We start from the raw sequence: 25,148 nt of genomic DNA, 5'->3' as shown, positions 1-25,148 counted from the left end.
GGTAAAATAAAGGACATTTTAAACCAACTACATATATCCTACTTTACAGAAGCTCGTAGTGAGACAAATAGCATTGACACAGATGTGTACGTACATTTGTGATATCATTAGTGGTCACAGAGTACAATACTTAGTAAAGATCCTTGGCACTTTCAAAATTATTTTAAACCAAAGATCAAGCAAATTTTAATGCTTCGTGAAAATATTTATGGAGATAGTTTCCTATTATCCATCACTTTTTGTAATATAAAATATAACAAAGTAACATTTTTCTTGCCCTTAATTCTGTGAGGTCCAGTGATTATATTTCAAACAAATGCCAAATTTGGCAACCAAATCAATCACTTTAACTGTGAAAAAGCCTAACATCTTATTTTAGTTTAAAGGTCTAAAAATTCCTTCTTTTATATAGCCTATATTCTTGTATGGGGAGACAGGCAATAGATAAATAAGCACATAAGTATATAATGCCATTTGTCATGGTAAACATAAACTTGAGTAAGAAGATAAAGGCTGGCTGAAGTGGAAGATGCTATTTTTATTTATGATTCTTAAAGGGCTTATGCAGGATGTTATGTAAGGTAATGATAACTCAGACCTGAAGAAGTCTGCCGTGCAATTCTTGTAGAAAGCACATGGTTAGAGTACAGGTCTTTTGCCTCCTTAGGAAGATTTATTCCTAGGCATTTTATTCTTTTTGATGCGATGGTAAATGGGATTGTTTCCTTGATTTCTCTTTCTGATATGTCATTGTTACTGTATAGGAATGCAAGAGATTTATGTGTATTAATTTTGTATCCTGCAACTTTACCAAATTTATTGATGAGCTCTAGTAGTTTTCTGGTAGCATCTTCAGGATTTTCTATGTATAATATCATGTCACCTGCAAACAGTGACAGTTTTACTTAAAAGCACATGAAAAGATGTTCAACATCACTAATTATTTGAGAAATGCAAATCAAAACTACAATAAGGTAACACCTCACACCAGTCAAAATGGCCATCATCAAAAATCTACAAACAATAAATGCTGGAGAGGGTGTAGAGAAAAGGGAACCCTCCTACACTGTTGGTGGGAATGTAAATTGGTACAGCCACTGCGGAGAGCAGTACAGAGGTTCCTTAAAAATTTAAAAATATAGCTACCATATGATACAGCAATGCCACTCCTGGGCATATATCCAGAGAAAACCATAATTTGAAAAGATACATGCACCCCAATGTTCACTGCAGCACTATTTACAATAGCCAGGACATGGAAGCAACTTAAATGTCCATCAACAGAGGAATGGATAAAGAAGATGTGGTATATATATACAATGGAATATTACTCAGCCATAAAAAAGAATTAAATAATGCCATTTGCAGCAACATTAGTGGACCTAGAGATTGTTATACTGAGTGAAGTAAGTCAGGCAGAGAAAGACAAGTATCATATGATATTGCTTATATGTGGAATCTAAAAACAGGGTACAAATGAACTTATTTACAAAACAGAAATAGAGTTACAGATGTAGAAAACAAACTTATAGCTACTGGGAGTTGGGGTGGGGAGGGATAAACTGGGAGATTGGGATTGACACATACACACTACTATATATAAAATAGATAGCTAATAAGGACCTACTGTATAGCACAGGGAACTCTACTCAATATTCTGTAATGGCCTATATGGGAAAAAGAATCTAAAAAAGAGTGGATATATGTGTATGTACAACTGATTCACTTTGCGGTACACCTGAAACTAACATAACATTGTAAATCAACTATACTCCAATAAAAATTAAAAGAAAAAAGAAAGAAAGAAAGCACATGGTTAGAGAGGGCAGTAAGTGGAAAGACACCAGAAGTGTAGGCATATCTGCCAAACTGGAGAAACAGTCAGGAGGGCTATGTACCTGAATTTCAAGGTGCAGGGAAGAGAGTTGTAGGGTAAGTATTCTTCAACAAATTGCCCCAAAAGTGGTTCTTGGGATTTCTAACTAACTGGCCCATCAACAAAGGGGAGTCAGTGAGGTAGAAGGGCTCCTGTTGAGTGCATAACAACACTGGGCTGTTTCCTTCTCGCGAGGTACAGGAAAATGTCCTGAACTAGGTGCTCAAAGACTCTGGATCTTGTCCTGTTACTTCCCCATCAGTGTGTGACCTCAAGAGCCTCACTTCACTTCCTGACCTTTGCTATCAGGCTCCAGAATATTTCTCCCTTTGAAACTCCATCATTTACTTTATGGATACTGGAAATACAAAAGTCTCAATATCCCTCCTACTATGAGTTATGCCAAAGTCTGTTTTCCTAAAAGTCATCACTTCATAAATTGTATCTTTCAGACTTTTTTTCTCTAGAAGGCTTATTCAACATTCCAGAAGTTACTTTTGAAATGTGGGCAGCCAAACATTTCATTTGAGTTAAGCGATCAGCCCCCCGTAAGAGTTTTTAGGATGAAAAGAAAATAGAAAATAATAAAAACGTATTATTAGATTTAAGACAATATATTTACTAATTTATTTAATTACTAATGCAAGTTTAGTTATAAAAATTGAAATAAATTATTTAATAATTAACTTATCAGAAACAAACGATAAAAAGAAAAATCCCTTAAGATTCCACAACTAAACATTCTCCCATCCTCCCCATATTATTTTTCTATTCACAGTGCTAGCTATTTCCCCTGAAGGTATTTTCAAAGGGAGATGCTTGGCTCCTTAAACTCAGCTACTCTGAGTCAGAAGCTCTGCATAGCACTTGTGTAGAGTTCCCTGAGTGCAAGGCTAGTCTGCATCAAAGCCCTTTTGGACCATGGACTCTCCCGCCAGCCCACGGCTCTGACCCTTTGGTGAAAGAGCACTTCCCAGAATGACTTCAAGCTGAACATCTCTCTCCCAGCATGAGAAACAGAGATCACTGACTGGTGCTGCTTTGTAGCTTAACCAACAGGTTTCTCAACGAACACTTTTTCCTACTCTAGTCACCTCTGTTCCCTTAGTCAAAAGTCTCTTCAAATGGTGCACACATGAGGAAGGTCATTAAGTGCACTGAGAGCGTACAATCTCACCTCTTGCTGACCGGTGCTAGCAAGAGATTCTGCTTTTCCTTGCCTTCAACTCTTTGCTTTCAGAGGAAACAGCAAGAGCCTCACTACAGAATTCTTCCCAGTAATGTCTGATTTAAATCTGCATATAAAGCTAGGTTACTCTGCTGCACGTCTTTTATTAAATTCCTTTAGAAAGCCCCCTGGAAACTGGCTTCTCTACAAACTGGCTCTGACACTATAAAGGAGTCATATCATTTCCAAAAAGGACAAAGTGCTTTAATTGGTATTCCCTTGGCAAGACTCCTGTGAGAATGTAGAGTGACTACGATGAATTCAGGAAATCTGCTTTCCACTGAAAAATGAAAAGGTGTAAATTCTTGAACGGTAAATAAATGTGAATGGTGCCTGAACAGATTCTCCACAGTCAACAAAGGGTCTGCAGAGCATGAAGAATGGAAGGGAACATTTGCTAGCGGTTAGGCCTATGGAAAGAAAGTGTCGGAAAAACTGGCTTGATAAAGAACTGTGATCATTAGTGCCCAGGCACCGTGGAATGTAGTCTGGTGGGTAAAAATGATGCAACATGGGGCCTCAAGCAGCAAAATCAGGACCCAGAAACTAGAGTGAACATAACAGTATATCGTGCAAATTTGATACTTTTGAGAGGGAAAAGGGGGATAATCCAAATCTGTCCTAAGGAAACCAAGACATACACTTACCCTAATTCACTGCATGTTTAAATTCACTCAGCAAGTATTTATTTTATGAAAATTCATTTGCAATCCAATAATCTTTGGACAAATTTGTTACTACTATAGCATAAAAAAATAATAAAAAGTAACGGTTGAATAAAGTTGATGAATTTCAACATCATGTGAGTCTCAAAAACTGAATTTCAAAATGTGTGATAATCAAAGGCTAAGGTAAAATTTAATTTTATCTGCTGAATGAAAATACCAAGAAGAATGCAAAAAAATTCCATTCAGCTTTGGAGAAGGGTGAGTCCTAGTAATTAAAGGACTCTCTCTGCAAAATAGTAGGGCAGGAACATAAAATTTGCAAAGAAAGAAGCACAGATAGCTCAAACTACAAAAGAAAAGGTAAGAAAATTTGAGCACCTAAGGCGTGGAAGCCCTCAGGGTAAAAAGAAGGATGGAGAAAGGAGGCTGGGACACTTCCTATTCATCCCTTCCCCTGGGAACAGGTAGAATTAGCAGAAGTTGCTCTAGGTGGTCACATGATTCAAGGAACTTGGAAGGAAAAACAATTCTAATATTCATATGTTTTGGACAATTGGATTTATAAGGGAAAACTAATAAAGGAGTGATTGGATCCTCGGGCAAGTCATTCAAGATTTTGGTAAACAGTCAAAACAGACTATCTAAAACAAGAGTGAAAAAACTTACTCTGTAATGAGACAAATAGTAAATGTTTTAGGCTTTGTGAGCCACATAGTTTCTGCTGTAGCACAAAGAGCAAGGTGTAATATATGGGTGTGTCTGTATTCCTAAAATTAGAATTTCATATAATTTTCACATTTCAGAAATTCTTCTTACAAATTTTTCAACCATCTAAAAATATTAAAATCATTCTTCACCCAAAGACCATACAAAACAGATGGTGGGCTAAGTTTGGCCCTAAGGCCGTAAGTTTGCCAACCCCTGATCTAAGATAATAAGTAATGAGTCACAAATATAGGGAATAAAAATCAACAAAAGAGGAGTCATGCATTAGAAATATTTGGTAAGCAGCCAGTTATAAAGTAGAAAGGTGTTAATTTTATAATATTCAAAATGTTAGCATTTTCAGAAGTCGATGCATGCCTTTCTAATTAGTCCTAATTAATACAGTTTGGTAGGACTTTATCTAATTAAAACTGCCTGTTTTCTAAGGTGTTGGCTACTGGGCAAAACATTATTTTCTTAAATTAACTTTATCAATATAATTTACATGTAATTTTATGTGTACAATTTGCTGAGTTTTGACAAATGTATACACCCATGTAACCACCCTGGACTATTAGTCTTCATAAAAGTCTGCTGAGAATTTGTTTGGGACATCATTAAATCTAAAATCAATTTGGGGGGACTTCCCTGGTGGCACAGCGGTTAAGAATCCGCCTGCCAATGCAGGGGACATGGGTTCGATCCCTGGTCTGGGAAGATCCCACATGCCTCGGAGCAACAAAGCCCGTGTGCCACTACTACTGAGCCTGCACTCTAGAGCTCGCGAGCCACAACTACTGGGCCCATGTGCTGCAACTACTGAAGACCTTGCGCCTAGGGCCCATGCTCCGCAACAAGAGAAGCCACCACAGTGAGAAGCCCAGACACCGCAACAAAGAGTAGCCCCTGCTCACTGCAACTAGAGAAAGCCCGTGCGCAGCAACAAAGACCCAACATCGCAGGGGAAAAAAAAAAATCATTTTGGGGAAAATTGACACCTTTAGCAATATTGAGTCCCCCAGTCCAGAAATATGATAAACTCCAAATATTTAAGTGATTTTACTTTTTCTTAGTAATATTTTTGATTATTTGTAAAATTGAAATTTTTATAATTTTCAGAGTTTAGATCGTGTATGTCTTTGTTAAATTTATCACTAAGTTTATTTTATTTTTAATGCTGAAATATACCGTACTTTTAAAAGATATATTTTCTAGTTGTTAGTTAGTACTATATAGAAAAATATACTTTGAGTTTCATTGTATTTCTCTATTGTACTTTTCTTTTTTCTTTGGCTGCACCCTGTGGCATGCAGGATCTTAGTTCCCTGACCAGGTTTCGAACCTGCGCCCCCTGCAGTGGAAGCGCTGAGTCTTAACCACTGGAGGACCAGGTAAGTCCCTATTGTACTTTTCCTATTTCATTAATTTTGCCCTTATTTTTATTTTTCCCTTGCTCCCATTATAAAATTGTTTTTTGTATACTGACCTTGTATTCTGTGATCCTATATTCTGTGATCTAAACTTATCTATCAGTTCTACTAGAATGGTTTTTTTTGTTGTTATAAATTTATTTTTTAGGATTTTCAATGTAGTTGAGAATATAATTTACCAATCTAGACAGTTTTACTTTTTCCTTTGTAATCAATATACTTTTTATTTATTATATTAATATTATTATGATTATTGATTTACTGTTCCGGCCAGAACATCCATAACATTGTACTGCTTTGGAAAACGGACATTCTCACTTTGTTCCTAACCTTAGGGAACAGTGTTTTGTCTTTCATTTTAAGTACAATTTTAAAGCTACTTTACTAGGTAAACGTAGTATTTAATGGTATGCTTTCATTTCCCTCCACAGTGAAGAAACTAATGATATCATGTAAAATAACAATGTAAGTGGTAATGTAAAACAGGGACTTCAGTGCATGTCTTGATTTTACACAGTATTTTTTTCACTATTTCTTCATTTCCAAATTGCATTACACAGAGTTCTAATTGTACAAGGTAATATATTCTACACTGGTTAGCTTCTAACTGATACCACCATAGCCTTTCTCTCTGGTAGTCTGAGTGAGACTTCAAAGAGAAAAACAGCAGCTCAGTCCAGAAGACATATAAAGAAAAAAAATTTTTGAGGTCATGAAGAAAAGACACTATGGTGGACAATGAAAGAAGTTCAAAGAAATCATGACAGTGCAAGTAATTTAAATTAAAAAAATTATATATTATTCCAGTAAAAGCTATAAATCTAACCACTTCTATACATACAGTAGAATTGGACACAAAAGGTTTTTCTGGCTATATAAGCTGAAGTTGTATATTAAACTATGTTCCAATTCTAGAATCCATTTAAATGATTCATGTAAAGATGGTCCCTGTAAACTGGGACATGTAAATGTTTTTTTATTTATTTTATTTTTCTTTGTTTTTTCAAAAATTAATTTCCATCAAGTGAGCTATCCAAAATATGTTCCTCTTCCCTGAAACATAAAGTTAGAAAACTAACACAAAAAATCTAAATATATGATGGTCCTGTCTTTGGAAAGCTCTCTGTATTCTCAGAGAACTTTTGATAAGGCACATCTGCTGAATCTTTTCCTCTCTTTGAGAGTATTTCACTTCTAACCACCCATGCTAGTCTCTCACAATTCACTTACGCCATCCTTTTCAAATTTCCTCTATTTCTGGTTAAGCACCTTTTACCAAAAAGTTAAGCCATTGAGCCTCCTTGTATGTTTCAAGAGGTTAGGAAAAACAATACGCAGAATTATAACGCGAGCTTAAAGTAATATGGGTTCAAAAGCAAAATTTGCATTAAATCAACTATAATTCAGATACCGAATGTTAATAAACATGGATATCCTCTTACACAATGTAAACGGTACCGTGAGAAAAAAAATAATTCTTTGAACTTCACCCTTTCAAGTTACTTTTTTGGGTTTCAGCTTCACGTTGCTCCATGAGCATATTTCTACAGCTTCTATAGCTAACATTCTTCAAGATATACAAAATCATAGGCAGCTTCAGTAGTACTAGTTCTATTCACAGTGGTAACAGCAATAGAAGCTACCTTCTTATTAGATTATTATTTACTAAGTACTTCATTTCTGTTAGCTCATTTTGTCAGCATAATAATCTTTTAAAGTAGGTATAATACCAAGTTCGTTTTACAAAGGAGGAAACTGAAGCTTAGTTGAGATTTGTTACTTGCTTTAGTTTTAATCATTATATTATTAGGGCTCTTGCTGGGCTGCACCGCACAGGCGCACAAGCCCCGTGCTTGCCCAGCTTCAAGACTGAAGAAAGAGCTGGGAGTCAGCAACAGAGACATCAGTGATTTAACGGATGGGGGAGCTTACATGTCTGAAGCAAGGTCCTGGAGCGACACCCCACCGTGTGCTTCAGACGACGGGCAGGACATGGCAGCAGTCTTCACTCCCAGAGAAAGGGGAGATTGCCAGTTATAGGGGAATTGATTTCAGATGGGCTCATTAGTTACCAGGGAAACCAGCAGAGGGGAATGCCCCTCACAGCCCCCTTTAATAAAAACAATCACTAGCTGGGGCCTGGGGCAAGTATGTAGGAAGGTCAGTCATACGCATAAGATATAGGTGAAGCAGGCACTGGTTGGGCAGGGGAGGTACAGAGAGCAAGAGAACAGTCATCTTAAGTGGCCTGACCATACAGCTCTTAATCACTGTAAAATGTATACATAGATATTAAACACCAAACAGATAAAAAATATTAATACTCCCCACTCTCCAAGGTTAAGAATGAGATTCTACAAACTCAATTGTCCATACACTGAATCCAGTGGAGATAGTTATAGTAAATGTCACAGTATTTGACTCAGAAATTTTTAAAATAATCTAAACAATGGCAAACACAGTTATTCATCAAAATAAATATTAAAGACCGGTATAATCATATTTTTTTGTAAAACTATAAAATATCAGGCTATGATCTTAAGTTAGTATTTTATCATCTCAAGAGCACTGAAGAACACTCATGAAAATTCAGGCACAAGACTGGATTCTATAACGCTCACACACATTCTCAAGAGCATAGCTTAGCCCTCCCTGAACTTGCAAAATTATACATGTATTGCCTTAATGTTGACACTCTTTAGATACTCTAAATAAAGTTTTGCAGTTCTAAGTTCAGGATATCGGTCAGCATTACATCTGACCTTTTAAAGAGAAGATTATACCAGATCAATTTTATTATCGTCTATGTTAAAGGGACAGTCCTCAAAGGAAAAAAAAAAAAAAAGATTTTCATTAATTACACCTGAGTTAGACTTCTATTTTCATACTATAATCCAATTAGCAGTTAAGTACAAAGGTTTACGGGTCATCATCCAAGGAATCCCTGCAGAAGTGCTGTACAGGTGCCCCTAGCGGCTGTCTAGGAGACTGGGGGTGTACGGACAGAGATAATGGGCCTCTAGACTATCCTGCATGGTTTCAAGCACACCATCTCTGCTTTTATCTGTTTTTTTTTGGCCATAAAATGTGTTTGAAGAAAGAGTATCTTTACCTCAACATTCAAAAAAACATTCTTGGGCTTCCCTGGTGGCACAGTGGTTGAGAATCTGCTTGCCAATGCAGGGGACACGGGTTCGAGCCCTGGTCTGGGAAGATCCCACGTGCCGCAGAGCAACTAGGCCCGTGAGCCACAACTACTGAGCCTGCGCGTCTGGAGCCTGTGCTCCGCAACAGGAAAGGCCGCGATAATGAGAGGCCCGCGCACCGCGATGAAGAGTGGCCCTCACTTGCCACAACTAGAGAAAGCCCTGGCACAGAAACGAAGACCCAACACAGCCATAAATAAATTAATAAATAAATAAACCCAAAGTTTAAAAAAAGAAAAAAATAGATGTAACACTCAAGATTTCAGCTAAAAAAAAAAAAAAACAAAAAACATTCTTTCAAACCGAACACTTACCAGTATGTTCTCAGCTGGCTGGAACATCAGATTCTAAGGGATCTTAACACTAACGCCCTTAACTGGAGCTATCCAGCAGGGATTAAGGGCCAATATAATTTAATATTTTTATTAGTAATCTAGATGAAGGAACTAAGATTATAATCTCATATTTCTAATTAATACTAATTTAGGTATGGTCACCAACCAAAATTAAAAACAACCTGATAAATTACCTGAAGAATCATTTAGAAATATAATGAAGTTTAATAGCATTAGGATTTGGGGCCAAGAACAAACACATCAAATCGAAATGGAGAAGGGATATACAGGCAACGACAGTATAAAAAATAAAAACAAAAAAGTTATTGTCTATCCAATAATCATGGTGTTTAAGAGGGGAAAAAATAGGCTAACAGTAGTTGGCTGTATTAATAGCAGTAATGTAAGAATACATCTTCCACTTTATTTGACATCGGACAGGCTCTAATTAGAGTATGCTTTTTGATAGTCTCATTTGAGAAGTTTGTTGAAAAGTTAAATAAGGACTAGTAAAGAACACAAAATACTCAATTATTTCTATGAGGAAAAGTTAAAAGAAATTGAAGCATTTACCTTGAAAAAGAGATGACTATAGGGAAAAATTACTGCCCTCTAAGGCTGTTAATAATTACAATAAATTGTCCTCCTCCCCTAAAGAGGACTATTGCTTATGAGGGATATACAGAAATAATGGCAAGACAATTTAATTTGCTATAGGTAAGCTATTTTGATAATAAGAAAAAATTTTAAATACTAGAATATTCAAGTGGGAGAGGTTATAAGACTTTTATCCCTAGATAGCTTTTGCAGAAAAAAACAAAACAAAATGCATTCCCTGCCCTGGTTCACCTATGCTACTTCATTGGTTTATCTTCTCAAATATCCACCAAGGGATACTGGAAATGTGGGGCTTTCACTCTTGTAAAGTGACCTCCTGAAGTTTATGTGCCTTCTTCATCCTTTCAGTGTTTCCCTCCTGGTTCCAGCTCTGAATTAATACTAGCCCGCTAGTCACCTAGTCCACACAGGTAAGGAATAAAAACTTTCGTTAGAAGAAGAAACTATTTGGCAAAGGTACTTTGCAGTTCAGACATAGTACTAGTACAGTACCACTGTTCCCGGTCACATACAAACAAATACTTCTAGGCTGTTCAGAAATATATATTCTGAGGTTTCTCTCTGTATAACTGGCTTGCTTGAAGGTTTTCCCAAGCTCTGAAGTGCTACATCCCATGTCTTGACACCTCTAGACTTTCTCTTACAATTTCTTCCATAAGCGTCCATCTGCCCTGCCAGGCTCCTCGACTTCTGTTGGCCCTTTTCCCTACAACGTCCTCAGTTGGCTCCATTTTTATGAACTGCTCCATGTAACCTATGACATTCAGACCTGTCAGATACTACTAATGCTCCATCCTTATCTCCTCAGTACATCCAATTCCATCTCACAGTCTTACTAACAGTTAATTCCAGAGGACTTCAAATTGAACTCTACTCATACTTACAAATTGCACTCACCAGTCTTACTGATTCTTCTTTCCTTTACTCTGCCTCAGGGTGGATTTTTTGGCCACAAGAGCTTCATTGGCCCTACAGGAGCTCTGGTAACACCTCTGAAGAGAGGTGGCCTTTAACCAAGGGTGAATAGGTGGATAAACTGGATTTTGTTTCCCTAAGGTAAGATAATTCTGAGGTGTGCTCTACAGTACCCTCCTAGAGTTCCCCAGGCTCAAGCCCCAGTTGTCTGCAGTGACTCATAATCACCACTTGTTGGTTCTCTGTCTCACTTTTTCCTAAACAGACTAATGTTAACACAAATATTTGACTCTGCCTCCAGGTGAACCAATCCTAAAATAATCTATCTCCATATATTTACATGTGCATTTTCCAAAGAACTTCTATTGTTTGTGTTTTCTTTTTAATAGCATTAAAAAAATATCCCATATTAACATTTTGAGTAAAAACAAATAATCTTGGTCTGTGTATATGCAGTGTGCCCACAACAAACGACTCACTTTCACACTCACAAAGATGGTATATATTCTCCCAAATAGACAACTCTCAAACATTTCTTGTTTCTGGCAGTTACAAGTGAGATTTCTTGTACTGAACACTCTGATTCTATGATCTAGTATGAGAGGGTTCAGCCATAGAAATACCTTGTTTTACCCACATTTTTCTATAAATTTCAGTAGTGATGAGAAAGATCCTCTCCTTTCTGCTCAAGAAAAGAAATTAAATTACTTTATGTATTGTTCTTTGGCTTTTGATATGCTATGTGACACTTCAGCAAATCCTGCACACAATGAATTCTATCATTTCTGCACCTGTGGCAGTTAAATGTGCTCATTTGCATAAGTTACAACCACATACATAAGTAAAAGTGTTGTTTGTGACAGTAGATCTGATTTTGGGGATACATATAAATTTCTAAAGTTCTAATGGATTTTAGCATTGACATTACGGCATAGAAATAAAACATTTCTTGCAATCATTCCAGGCATACCAGATGGTGAAAAGTGTTCAATGGAAGGTAAAGCAATCTTACCCGAATCATCATGACTGAACATCTGATATCATGAATTGTATCATAGATCTTTTTTGAGATGTCCACAAACTGATTATCATCAAACACATCCAAAGAGTTTTTACTTAAGGCTTCCAAGGCAACATTCACTTGTGTTACAAATTCCGGAATTGCTGTTAAAATGAATAAGAAAGAGAAAATTGTCCTATTTGTATTTTCAGATTTCTGGAGTTTCCAGGAAATGGAGAATTATATTTTTAAACAAATACTTGATTTAAAAAATTTCAATTATTTTTTAAATGTAGGGAGACAAAACATTTTGGCAGGATAATCTTGAATCTCTGAAATACAAAGGTAACCAAAGACAAGAAAGGCATCGTTATGGCAATGTTTTAAAAGATTATCTTTCTCCTTTATGGCATTTTTGTTTTTACCAAGTCTGGAACCATATAATTATTTTTCATCCTATCCAATGTAAGCTCAAAGAAATGACAAAAAAGAATTGGCGTGAATAATAGTTGAAATTGTAAACCTAAAAATATTTAAAGAAAAAACACATTTGAGTTGCTAAATAGAAGAAAATTAACTAAAGATACTAATTCTATCTCATAGAAATAATAAAACTACTGTAAACTTTCTTTTGATAAAATATTTTCTCATCATCAAAAAGATTAATGAAAAGAAACTGGTGATCTTATATGCAAAACGTTTCTATGTAAAATAACACAACATTGAATGAGTGTAGGGATATATCAATCAGTAAGGCCAATCCATAGAATGCCCTTTTTTTTTTTAAGATTTCAAAATAGTCTCAATTAAAAACGTTTCTCCGACTTTACTTTTAAGGTTAATGATAACAACATTCGTTAACTCTTCAGTGGATTCAAGGCAGTTTTCTAAGTGTTTGCTGTGATTTAAATCTTAAAACAACCCCAGTATTAACCTGGGGTTCATACTTAGTTGAATGACAAAGACACAGAGAAATCAAGAATCTTTCACAGAGTCATTCTGCTAATATGACTTTTAACTACTATACCATATCATATTGAATAAGTTTCTTCCCCATGTGACTATGCAGGATAAAAGCAGATTAATTTTTAGAGCAATGATTCCAAACCTGGAAGATACAGTACTTTATCTAACACAAAAATATTAATAAATATTATTTTTTCCTACATCCAACTCTCTATCTGCATGTATGGCATACCATGTCTTGCAATCCTACCTGCCATGTTCTTGATATGGGGGAATGTTGGCAATATATATAGGTACCCATATTTTATCTAGTCTCATCTTTCCTCCACCTACTAAAATGTATCACCTATACCCTAATTCTTAGTTACTATACCCACCAGGATTATCCACTGTGCTTTTCTCCTCTGTCCATTCTCTAGGTGTACCATCCAATAAAAAGGGGCACCTGGCCACATAGGGCCACATATGACTATGAAACATTAAATTCATTAAAATTTAATTTAATTTGAAATTGAGTTCCTCAATCACATTTACCACATTCCAAGTGCTCAGTATACACCTATGGCTATTGAATTCTGTTTTGAGAGTGGCAATATGGAATGTTTCTATCATACCAAAACTTCTATTGGATAATATTATTCAATAGTGAGATTTCATGAAATCACTGTCTCACTTTCAGTGAACAGAATAACAAAGGCAAGGAGAAAGCTAACTCACACCACTTTGCGCAGGAGAAACACTCCTGAACCACAATTCCCACTAATTTAGATGTGACTCCCAAAGTGTATCTCTAATCTAACCTTTCCCCTGAATTCCAGAGCTATAAATCCAAAATAGTCCACTGCAAAATTCTACCTAAATCTTTCATAACACCTCAAATCCATCCTATCTAAACCTAAACACATTCTTTTCTACCTGGAAAGCCTAATTTTCTTGTAATATTTTCTAACTTGACGCCCAGTCATCAATGAAAAAAACTCAGGTGTTTTCTTTTACCTCCTACTCTTTTTTTAACCTCTGTATCCAAATGTCCTCTAAGTGTAATCTCCTCTACCATATAAGTACATTTTAAATCCATTGCCAATGCAGCCCCACTGCCTCTAGCCATCATCATCTCCTGCTTGAGCATTCACCAGAGTCCTCCTGCCTAAGATCTTCTCATCCTTCAGACTCATCGTAAGTATAATCTTATTGACAAAGCCAACTCTTAGCAGTAAGTACAACAGTGTCTGTCACAAAATAGATTCTCAATAAGTTGTTTTATTAGTGAGTCACGTCACTACACTGTTCAAAAATGTTCACTGGTTCCTTGAAACTTTTTCCTGTTTGTAGCCCAAGTGTCTAGCCTGGCACATAGTAGATAAGCAATTGAATTAAGTAATCGAATGAGTTAATGAATGAATAAATATAAAAACCCCACAAAAATGCAGGTACAAATGCAACATGTTAAGCTTGCATTTCAATGTAATTTAGGTTTTGTTCCTACTCGGGAATCTCCAAAAATATACTTACGTGGGCTTATAAGAATATTCGAGACATTTAATGAGTTAATCTTTACTTTTTATAGTGTTGAGAGAGGAGGAAACTCTTAAGGAAATGTGTCCAGTTATTTCACACTTCCTTCAGGTTCTTGGGGTGAACAGTAAACCCCCCAACAAAACTTCTACTCCAAAGAACATGACAGAGAGGCTCCTAATCACTTTGACATCCTCTATTAACCCTAAAGACATAGCTAAATATAAAGAGTTGTGGTCTCAAAACTTCTGGTGGTCTACCACTGACAAAACTCTTTTCATAGTCTTCCCCACTAAAAAAAGGTTCTTCTCATCCACCAAACAAGTGTGCCATACAATAATAATTTAACTCTTTCTATCCACATCTTCAATTTGTTACTAACTGCCTCTACAATTTGAAACTGCTCCTATCATCTTCCTATGTAGATCTTGGCCAAAAAAGAGAGACAAGCATCAAATCATGTAAAGGTCTAGTTTTCACTGCCATGTGAGAAAATGTGAGAAACATTTGGCACATTTTAAGGAAAATACATCATAGCCTTTTCATTATTGCAACATGATTTCAATTTAACTCCTCTAGGGGCCTCTTACTAATAGACTAATACTAGTTCCAATTAAAATAAAATCTTTGAGAAGCAAATGTTTAATTTCTGAAGTACAGATGGAAACTACTACTTTTTTCACTCTAACAGCATAAATGAACTATTCAAAGCCGACATGTAATACATTTCTCATTTCATTAGCTTAAACATCAGCTGTGGGTGTGCTTTATTCATACTATGGACATATGGTTGCTTGGATCAGAGTGGGCGTGAAATTTTTTAATGCTTTCAAGAAAATACAAAGTGAGTATAATTAAGTAGCCAGTTAGTGGTAATTTAGAAGGAAAAACAAATTGACAAAGCTATCTCAAATCCATAATCTACCTACATTTCAAGAAAACAAGGTGTACACACAGTATACCACCCATCATGTTATACAATCATTGATCAGAGAAGGGGACACCTTAAACAAATTCACTCTAATCATTTGACATCCCAGGTAGAATCAACTGTTCTGAACTTTGGAGTGTAGATTTATTAAACAGAAGCGGCTTTGGGTCAATACCTTGTCAACTTCAAAACATCTTGTCTATTTTATACTGCCAAATTCTAAGCCAGTCCTGAACTCGTTAGAAGTCTGTACTTTCTCTACCAACCTTATTCAGAATATGCAGAATAATAATATCCATTGATATTATCCATTGCAGATATTATTGATGTGATATTATCCATGCAGAATAATAATATCCATTGATGAGTGCTTACTCATCTTGGCACTGTGCTAAGAATTTTGTATGCATTGTCTCATTTAATCCCCACAGCAGCCCTGTGAGGCAGGAACTATTATTATCCTGATTTCACTGATGAGGAAACTGAGGTCAAACAGCTAATAAGTGGCAGGCTGGTAACTGAGACTCCAGAGCTTGCTCTCTGAGCCCCAAAGCTGCACTGCCTCCTTTTGATAAGTAAAATACTTTGGGCTTCTTAATATCAGTGCTCCTGGGGCACTGAAATTAATGTTAATGTTAATTAACATTAATGTTAATGTCAATTAATTTCTAAATTAATGTTAATTTTCTGGCAATAGAGCCAACTTCTCCCAGGCCTTGAGTCTCTCTCTGGTACTAACTCAGGAATATTTTATCCCTTCTCATTTCTTGCTAAGTTTATTATGTGCTTTTGAAAGTAGGTAAGGGTACATAATTATTGGATTAAGTAGGTCAGAAAAAAATCCAGACTCATTATAGGTAATCATCTCCAATGATGTCACTAAATTATGTTTTCTATCATTAATAAAATGCAGATTAAAATATTTCTAATCATACTATTATCTTTGAAAATTACCAATGATAGAGGTATTTGGCTTTGAAAATTCACATAATGCTAAGTCATCATTTCTTTACATGATGCTAAGTGGGAAGAAATTACAGCAGAAAGTGCAACTAAGCATATGCATGACTTCTATAAATGCCTCATACTCTTCATTTTTTAGATTTATTGAACAAACATTGATTATCAAGGTTCATACTTTTTTTTTTTTTAAGGAAGCCAAGAGTATGTATCAGTACTGTGTTTGGTCCCTCACAGATTACGTATCATAAAAGTCAATAACTGGTGAGAATTTTTCCTTTTTTCAAATGAGAGAATCAAGGATCAGAGTGAGTGCTTTATGACACATCACACAGTTAACAAGAGCCATACTGGCCTCACTATTCTACTCTACCCCTACCTTTCCATGTCCTGGCTATTGTAAATAGAGCTGCAATGAATATTGTGGTACATGACTCTTTTTGAATTATGGTTTTCTCAGGGTATATGCCCAGTAGTGGGATTTCTGTGTCATATGGTAGTTCTATTTTTAGTATATATTCTTTTGTATCAAGTTTCACTCAACATTAAACTTAAGTGATTTGACTCACATTGCTGTATGTAGGTTTAGATTTCTCATTCTTATTACTGTATAGTATTCCAATGTACAATTATACCACAATTTATTTATCCATTCTATAGTTAATGGGCATTTGGATAATTTCCAGTTTGGGACTACTATACATAGTGATGCTATGAAATATTGTGTACTTTTTGGTGCTAGGAATATATGTACATATTTTCAGGGAATTTACATACATATTTTCAGGGACTATACCTATCAGTGGAATTTCTGAATCACAGAATATATTTTTGTACCATGTTAATAGACACTGACAGTTTCCAAAGTGGCTGGAACACATTTTACTCGTATCAACAGTGCCTGAGAGTTCTAGCTGGTTTACATCCTCACTAACACTTGGCATATTCCAGCTTTTACATTTTAGCCTTTCTGGAGGGTATATTTCCCTCTTCCTTTTTAATATATTGATCAGGTGTGTGTGTGTGTGTGTGTGTGTGTGTGTGTGTGTTCTACTGGTTAAGCCTCCGGATTACTTTCATTGTTTATCTACTCTCTTGTTGTTCTTGAGTTTAAACAGTTTAAAATTTCCTCCTTTAGAATCACCCACCATCTTATCTATTGCTTAAGCTCATTCTTTAACCTCTTCAGTTTCTACTATCAAGAAAAGCACAGGACTTCCCTGGTGGCACAGCGGTTAAGAATCTGCCTGCCAATGCAAGGGTCATGGGTTCGAGCCCTAGTCTGGGAAGATCCCACATGCCACGGAGCAACTGGGCTCGTGCACCACAACTACTGAGCCTGTGCTCTAGAGCCCGTGCTCCGCAACAAAGAGAAGACACCGCAATGAGAAGCCCACGCACAGCAACGAACAGTAGCCCCTGCTCACCGCAACTAGAGAAAGACCATGCACAGCAATGAAGACCCAACGCAGCCAAAAATAAATTAATTAATTAAAAGGAAAAGAAAAGCACACACAGGAAAAGAGTGAAAGAAAAATAGAGAAGTAAAGGAGCTCCATGATCTGTATCTCTAGCTAAATACAGATCAGTGTGCAGGGGATCACACACTGATGACCATAGGAACATGGGCCATAGGAACAGGGAAATGTAAACATTAATAAACAGAAACCTCATTTAAAATGGATTTGGGAAGACAGAAGGGGCAGCTCTCACACCCTACCTCTTGTTATCAATTTCAGACCCAACAGGAAGAGACATACCTTTGCATCTCTGAAAGGAAGAAAGTTCCTATTTTACTACCCAGCAGGAGGAAGGAAGAATTTCTCCTTGCCTGGCAATAGCCCAACCAATGAGAGACTGTCTCAACTCTGCCAGTGAAAAGCCCCTACACTTCAAACTCCCAGTTTCTTCCAATGGATATTTTGTTTGTAACAGCCCTGCCCACTCTTCCTTCTCCATAAAAGAATGTTCCTCTCCTTTGTTTTCCAGACCTGCCTATAGTTTGCCACAGATTCCATGTCCTGAGTTGCAATTCTTTGCTGTTCCTGAATAAACCCATTTTGCTGGTAAATTAACTGACGGTTTTATTTTTTTAGGCCAAAAGAAATGTCTAGGGGGGAAAAAATCTTTAAAGATGCTGAGGTGTACAGACAGATTGGGAAGGCTTCTAGTAGGAGAAACATATCTTTGTTTGACATATCTTTGTGGTGTTGAGGTGGTCCTTCACATGTTGCTGGGGATTTCTTGGGTGAGAAGAAAAAGAGTTGATCTCAGCTCTCCAGACTCCAACTCTCTCTGTCCAGCTGTCTATGATTATATGCCTGAGAACAGCCCTTTTCCTAACCCTGTCTACCTGGTAACTTTCTACCCACTCTTCATATTTATCTTCATAGATAACAGTTCTTTGTGAAACTTTCCCTGATCACCAGCCCACCCATGCCTCTAACCGTGTTAGGCAATCTTGTCTCTTGGACTTGCTGACACTAAAGACATGCATTTGCTAAAGATCCTATGTCTCTAACTGCATGTGTTTTCCTATACTCAGCTACTTCCAAAATCCTGACAGAGAGCTCTTAAAATCAGAAGCTCTGTCAAGTCACCTTTGTTTCCTCAGGAAAGGGGTAGGTACCAGAGTCAGAATTCAGCACCAGGTATTCAGACTCAGAGCCTGTACCCATTAGCACTCTATTCTACTGCTGGATGCAAGGGTAACCCTGCTGAGACATATCCTCAAACGTTAAAGAACATTGAGGGTAAAGAGAAGAACTAAATCTTCAAGAGAAAAAGGGTCATCTATAAAATATTAAAATCAGATTGGTATTAGACTTTTCATGAGCAACACTGGATACCAAAAGGAAAAATATGAAGCCATGCATTCAAGTATTAAGTAGAAATTATTTCAGAAATGAGATTCAATACTCAGCCAGTGAATTAAGTGAACAGTGGGATAAAGATTTTTTCAGGCATGCACGTACACAGAATATTTAATCTCCATGAACTCTTCATTAGGGAGATACTTGTCAATAGATTCTTAAAACAAAAAGTGAATCAAAGGAGCAAGATATGGGGCTGAGGAAACAGTGGAGTCGGAAAAGCAGTCGGAAATACCTGTGGGTATTTCTGTGTGTTGTACGTGGAAACAATGAGTAAACGTGTAGATATTTTTGAGAGCCAGGGTTCTCACTATGGAATAAGAGAGGTACTACAATGGAATGTGATAAGACAAAGAACCCTATGGGATGGGATTGCATTGGAGGTGTCAGCACGAACTTATGATTTCATATGTAGCAATATATTACCTTTTGTGTAAGAGTGAAGAGGAAATGAAAAAGCAAATCCTTAATCTGCTTATTTTCACCAACTTTAAAAAAAGACTCACATGAAAGATAAAGGAATAAGGAAACTTGTTATTTACAAGGGATGCTAAGAATTGGGTAGAAGAAATATGAGAAGATAGCTCAGTAGCTGAGTATATTTTGTGTATTTTTAACTCTTGTAAGCATGTTAACATTATACAATTTCAAAAATATAAAATTGACAACAAGGATATGGGCAGGGGAAGGAAACCTAAAACCAAATGTAAATAGCAACAAATGAACAAATGAATTTGTTGTGAGGTGTGTATCATCGGGTTGCTTACAGTTGACTACTTTCTAAAGCCCTGCTGCCCAATCCGCTAGCTGCTAGAAATATCCTGCTATTTAACTAAATTTACATTAAATTGATACAAATTAAATACAATTAAAAATTCACTTCCTCAGTCACTCTAGCTCACCACATGTGGCTATCATTTTAGACAGTATAGATATAGCTCGGTTCTATCCTTGCAAAATATTCTGTTAGCACTGTTCCAAATACTTGCAATCAAGTATTTGTTGAGCACCTGTCCTCTGTAGGACACTGGTTTAGATCCTGGAAGAGTGAGTATCATCTGTGTAGTTTTTCTATGTATACCTCACAAATACAAGTTATAAACCTTTGGAAAAAACCCTCTTTGGCACCTAGAAATGTCCTGGGCCATGGCAAAATTGTGTCAGGTTCTATTTACTGATACCATTCTTAGCTTTTTTGGTCAATATATATTCACCTTTGTATAAATATAGCTGACTACCTAAACAAGAAAATGTATGTTTTGTTTGTGCTTTGAGAAACTATAGATGATATCTTTGCTAACTGTGTTAATCCCATGAGGGTTATGGGATTTCACATCTGCTGAAATTATACTAGTTGTAATATATGTTAAAAATGTGCTGAAATTTCAGTGCCAACTTGTTATTTTTACTTTGACAGAATTGTCATTATTTTTAGTGAGTTATAATATTACAGTGAAAGAGTAGAGACTCAATCTCATTGACAGTAGTGATTTTACTTTCCCTTTAGTAATTCAATATCACAAGGTTTGTAAGGGCTTCCTATGTACAAGTGTACAATATTAAGATTTTTAAAGAACAAATTCATTTTTCTTGTATCTGATATTCATTTATCTTGAACCTTCTTGCTATTATAATCAGTATATAAAAAATTTCAGGGAGCCCAGATTAATATGATTTAAATATATATGCACATATGACTCATTCAATAGACGTTTTTCTAGAAAGTCAAATAAAAATTGATTGTGAACTTCTTGAGTGAGGGAGCCTGTTGTATTGAATTACTCCTTTTACTAATATTTCTTGATCGAATGAAGAAAAGTCATATTTTAAATGCAGCAGGGAAGCTTTCTATTTAAGGCAACTGAAGTGACTTATTTTATAAATATTTATCCCTTAAGCTCTTTTTTTGTAAAGCTGGATTTATGTACATTGGTTACAAACACTATTTTAAACAAGTCTACTGAAGTAAATCAAGATTTATAACTATGCTAAAATTTTTTTAAATAGTTACAGAAATCCAGAAACCTCTGCATCAATGTAAGCTAGGATTGTGGAAGGTTAGTCAATGTTTTTTTTTTAAGGGAGCTAAAATTCTTCTGTAAAATGAAGAAACTGGTCTATTTCTAGCATAGACTCTCTGGATCCGTAGGTCTATTCATAATCACACATGCACTGTGTTCACTTTTTCTAGCTACATTTGGTTACAAGCAGAAAGACATTAGAAAAAGACAAATGAATGGACAGGAGGATAGCAGATGTATGGACAGATTAATGGGTAGTAAAATAAAGCATGGGTTGTTGGAAGAAAAGATAGGTGTATAGAATCATGGGAGTAAGAATTTGTGAGTGGATGGAAGGAGAGATTAATCTTTATAACTTTCCTACTTCCAAAAGAGAAAAAAATTCAAAGAAGCTCAAAAAAGAGGCAAGGGTACAATAAGCTTTTAAAACTTAAAACAAGGCCAAAATAACCAACAGCCACATAACGAAAGTTAGGGAAGACAAGTGTAATTACATCAAAACTTCTAGAGTTAAGGTACAGCAATTAATTATAAAACTGATCTGTTGCATTCCAGGCAAAAGTGAAGCAATGCATTACATGGTTCATATTATTTACTAAAATGGGGCTCGGCACTTAAAAGTTTTCACTGTGAATGACTTAAAAAGATTTTCCTCTTCCACACTATATGCTAAGGGGAGTGAATGTATCACTTACGTATTTATATTTTTCATTATTAAAAACATAACAAAAATAGTCTTCACAAATAGTGTTATAAAAGATGTAAAGGCATTCTTCAAAAGAATATTTATTTTATACAACATTATCATCCACTTCTTCAAAAAGTTAAAGTCCTAGAATTTTTGGTTTGCACCTTTTTGGATTTCTGATATGATATGATACAAAAATAGGACTTTGAAAATTTTGATTCTAGGCAGAAATTTAATGGATAAATGAATGAATAATCTCAGCATAGCTTCTGACAGGAGTGAATCATATACTATTTGAAATTGATGTCAATAGTGAGTTAGTTCTTGAAGGATGGGCATTCAGGGTTATCAGAAAAAAGAACTTCCATTTGTTTTAGATACTAAGTGCTGACAGGGTAAATTGATATTTTCTTGTGAAAATGAAAGTAACTTGTATTCTTGGTGCAGAAAGTCTCAGATCTGGATTCCAAATATGATAATCTATCTGAAAGTGACCACCACAATATCTGATGCATAATATGGTTCCAGAATAATAGCAGACCAACATTTATTGATTACTTACTAAGTACCAATAATCTTGCTAGTGCTTTACCTATGTTGAAATCAGTAAAGCGTGATGGTGACATGTCTAGATTTGCAGTCAAACTTCCTAGTAGGGGTCACTTTCTTCTTTGCACTTTATTCACATTGTACTCTCTGGAGTTGTGCAAAGCTGTAGCTCTGAGCAAACAGTATTAATATATTCTTTCCTCAGTAAACTTTATCGTGACACAGTGGTTTTTGAACTTGGCCCTGCATCAGAATCACCTGGAGGGCCCATTAAAACACAGAGGGCTGAGCCTACCCACAGAGCTCCTGATAAAAAAAGTCCGATATGGAGCAGAAGAATTTGAATTCTAACAAGTTCCCAAGTGATATAATGCTACTGGTCCAAGGGATCAAACTTTGAGAATCACATGTAGCAGATAAAATTGCTTGGCTCCCCAGTACTCACTATTAACATCCTTTTTAAGAGAAACATGAATTTGTTCAGCATCCAAACAGCAGGAAGGTGATGTAGCTCTCAGTTTAGAGGTAAATTCTGATTATTACCCAATCATTTCCTTTGGCAGTGATTGGTTTAAAGAGAACCTGACACCCTGTTCTAGCCAATGAGATTTAGGAAAGTGTATTGGGGGAAGATTTCTGGGAAAGTTATTCATGCTCAAAGAGAAATACTGGAGAGGTGGTCCCTCTTCTTTCTCTGGACATTTTCCTATCTGGATGTGACTCCTAAGAACTGCTGTGGTCATCTTACAACAAAGAGAAAGCTGTCATATCGAAATAACAAAGAAAAAAAAATATGTATCTCTATTAGTACTAATGAACTGGCGAATTAAACAACACTGGACTTCTTGATATATAGCCTGTAAAAATTTCTGTTACTCATGGTTTGAAGAGATATAACTGATTAATGTAATATCATTTAATCTTAAAAATAATCCCACTTTAAAGATGAGAAAAGTGAAACTTTGATAGCTGCCCATATTTATAGTTAATAATTAACAGAGCCAACTTTTATACATAGTTCTGCTGACTCCAAAGCCTGTGTTATTTCCACTACTCTTTATACTGATGGACATGTTTTGAGGGTTTTTTTGTCTGTTTATTTTAATTGTTCTGCCTATCTCAGTGATTTTTTTTCTTTAAGCTAAACAGGAATAAAAGATATAATTCAACACAGATGTCTGAGATCACTCTATTCCATATATTTTTAAATTCAAATGTTAGGAGGGAAAAAGAGAGGACGTTTTAGTATTATATTTAGCAATAAATAGGCAACACAAAATATGCCCCCATTAACACTAAAGGGTTCTCTTTTATACTTGTGTCTTAAATTTAAAAGATGTTTTTATGGTTTGTGATATTAACTCAATAACAAGGACATCTGGTAGGATGACTACCTTTAAAATACTAAGAGAATCTTCAGAAAATAAACAAACAAATGAAACCAAAGACGTAAAATATCAGGGATTTTGGAACTAAGATCAAACACCAAATCCTAAATGGTCTTTTCTCTTTTTACAATAGAAAATATGTACTGTACATGCTTTCTTTAAAAAATCTTGAGTTCTCCAAACATACCTAATTGACTCCATTGTATGATTTTATAAAATCTTTATCCTGTGTTGCTGAAGAGCAAAACTATGTATTTCCTACACTTTAACCCAAATTACATTGTTCTTTGTGATAACTGAAATGCTGATTGCTAACTATGCTATTGATAAAATAAAGTATTTAAATTAGATGAGATACATCTGTTCTTTCTTGTACATTCCATTTACTACCTATACAAATAGAACTTCCAAACTACTACATTTGGCTCTCACTTCTCTCCCTAGTCTCACACGTGTGGCCTTCAATGTATGTCAAACTACATAAACTATAGGTTACCTTTCAATTCAACGTGTACAAAATTGAAGTCATCACCTTCTTCTCCCAAATTTGCCATCTTTCTTACACCTCCCATCTCAGCAAATGTGATTACCATCTACCCAAGGCCCTAAACAAGATGACTGGGAGTCATTCTTGTCTCCCCCGCTCTACCTCTATCTCCCCTCAATCATCAAATATGGTTACTTTTTGCACCCTGTATAATTCTTGTATTGGAATTCTTTTGGAAACCCCAGGTCTTCCTTACCAGATCTCATGCTGACTGAGCTGATAGCCTCCCTAACTCTTCTGCCATATCTAGTTCTCAGATCTATCCATCCCACTACTATCACAGCAATCATTCTAACCATCAATGCTCACCATTTCTCTGACCTGGTAAGACCCCTTGGTGGACCCTTAATTGTCGAAAGTATGATATTCAAAATTTTAGTCATAGAATTCATTGCCTCCATTTAACTCATTCCTCCTCCTTTAGATCCATCTCCAATAATTTCATATCTGTCATTGTACGCCTCGAACACTCAAAACAGCTTATAGCCTTCCCAAAAAGCCAGCTTATTTACACCTCTCTATATTCGTTCATTATTTCCTTTCTAAAGCATGCCCTTCTTCATATTCCTCATTACAGTAATTTTCCTCTCTTTTTAAAGAGTCGATACAGAGAATACTTGTTCAGGGAGCCTTTTGCGGCTTTCCCTTTTCTCTACCCACATCTCAGATTGGATTAGTATTCTGCTTCTGTGCCTGATACACTATCATTTGCCACTCTATTTTACGTTC

General features: G+C 35.9%; 1 protein-coding gene across 4 annotated transcripts in view; it reads right to left on the bottom strand.

Moving 5' to 3' along the window:
* Positions 1 to 25,148, bottom strand: part of CTNNA3 (catenin alpha 3) — a 1,725,675-nt gene that overhangs the window by 316,479 nt on the left and 1,384,048 nt on the right. For all 4 annotated transcript variants that reach the window (XM_082424660.1, XM_082424659.1, XM_082424661.1 and 1 more), the window contains one exon: positions 11,994 to 12,145. In XM_082424660.1, the coding sequence (XP_082280786.1) occupies positions 11,994 to 12,145 (152 nt within the window). The remainder of the gene's footprint in view (positions 1 to 11,993; positions 12,146 to 25,148) is intronic.

This window comes from Balaenoptera physalus (genome assembly GCF_965194825.1).
Source record: "Balaenoptera physalus genome assembly, chromosome: 14".
Lineage (NCBI taxonomy): Eukaryota > Metazoa > Chordata > Mammalia > Artiodactyla > Balaenopteridae > Balaenoptera > Balaenoptera physalus.
Note: the sequence above shows the minus strand (reverse complement) of the source record. Positions and strands in the feature narration are given on the sequence as shown.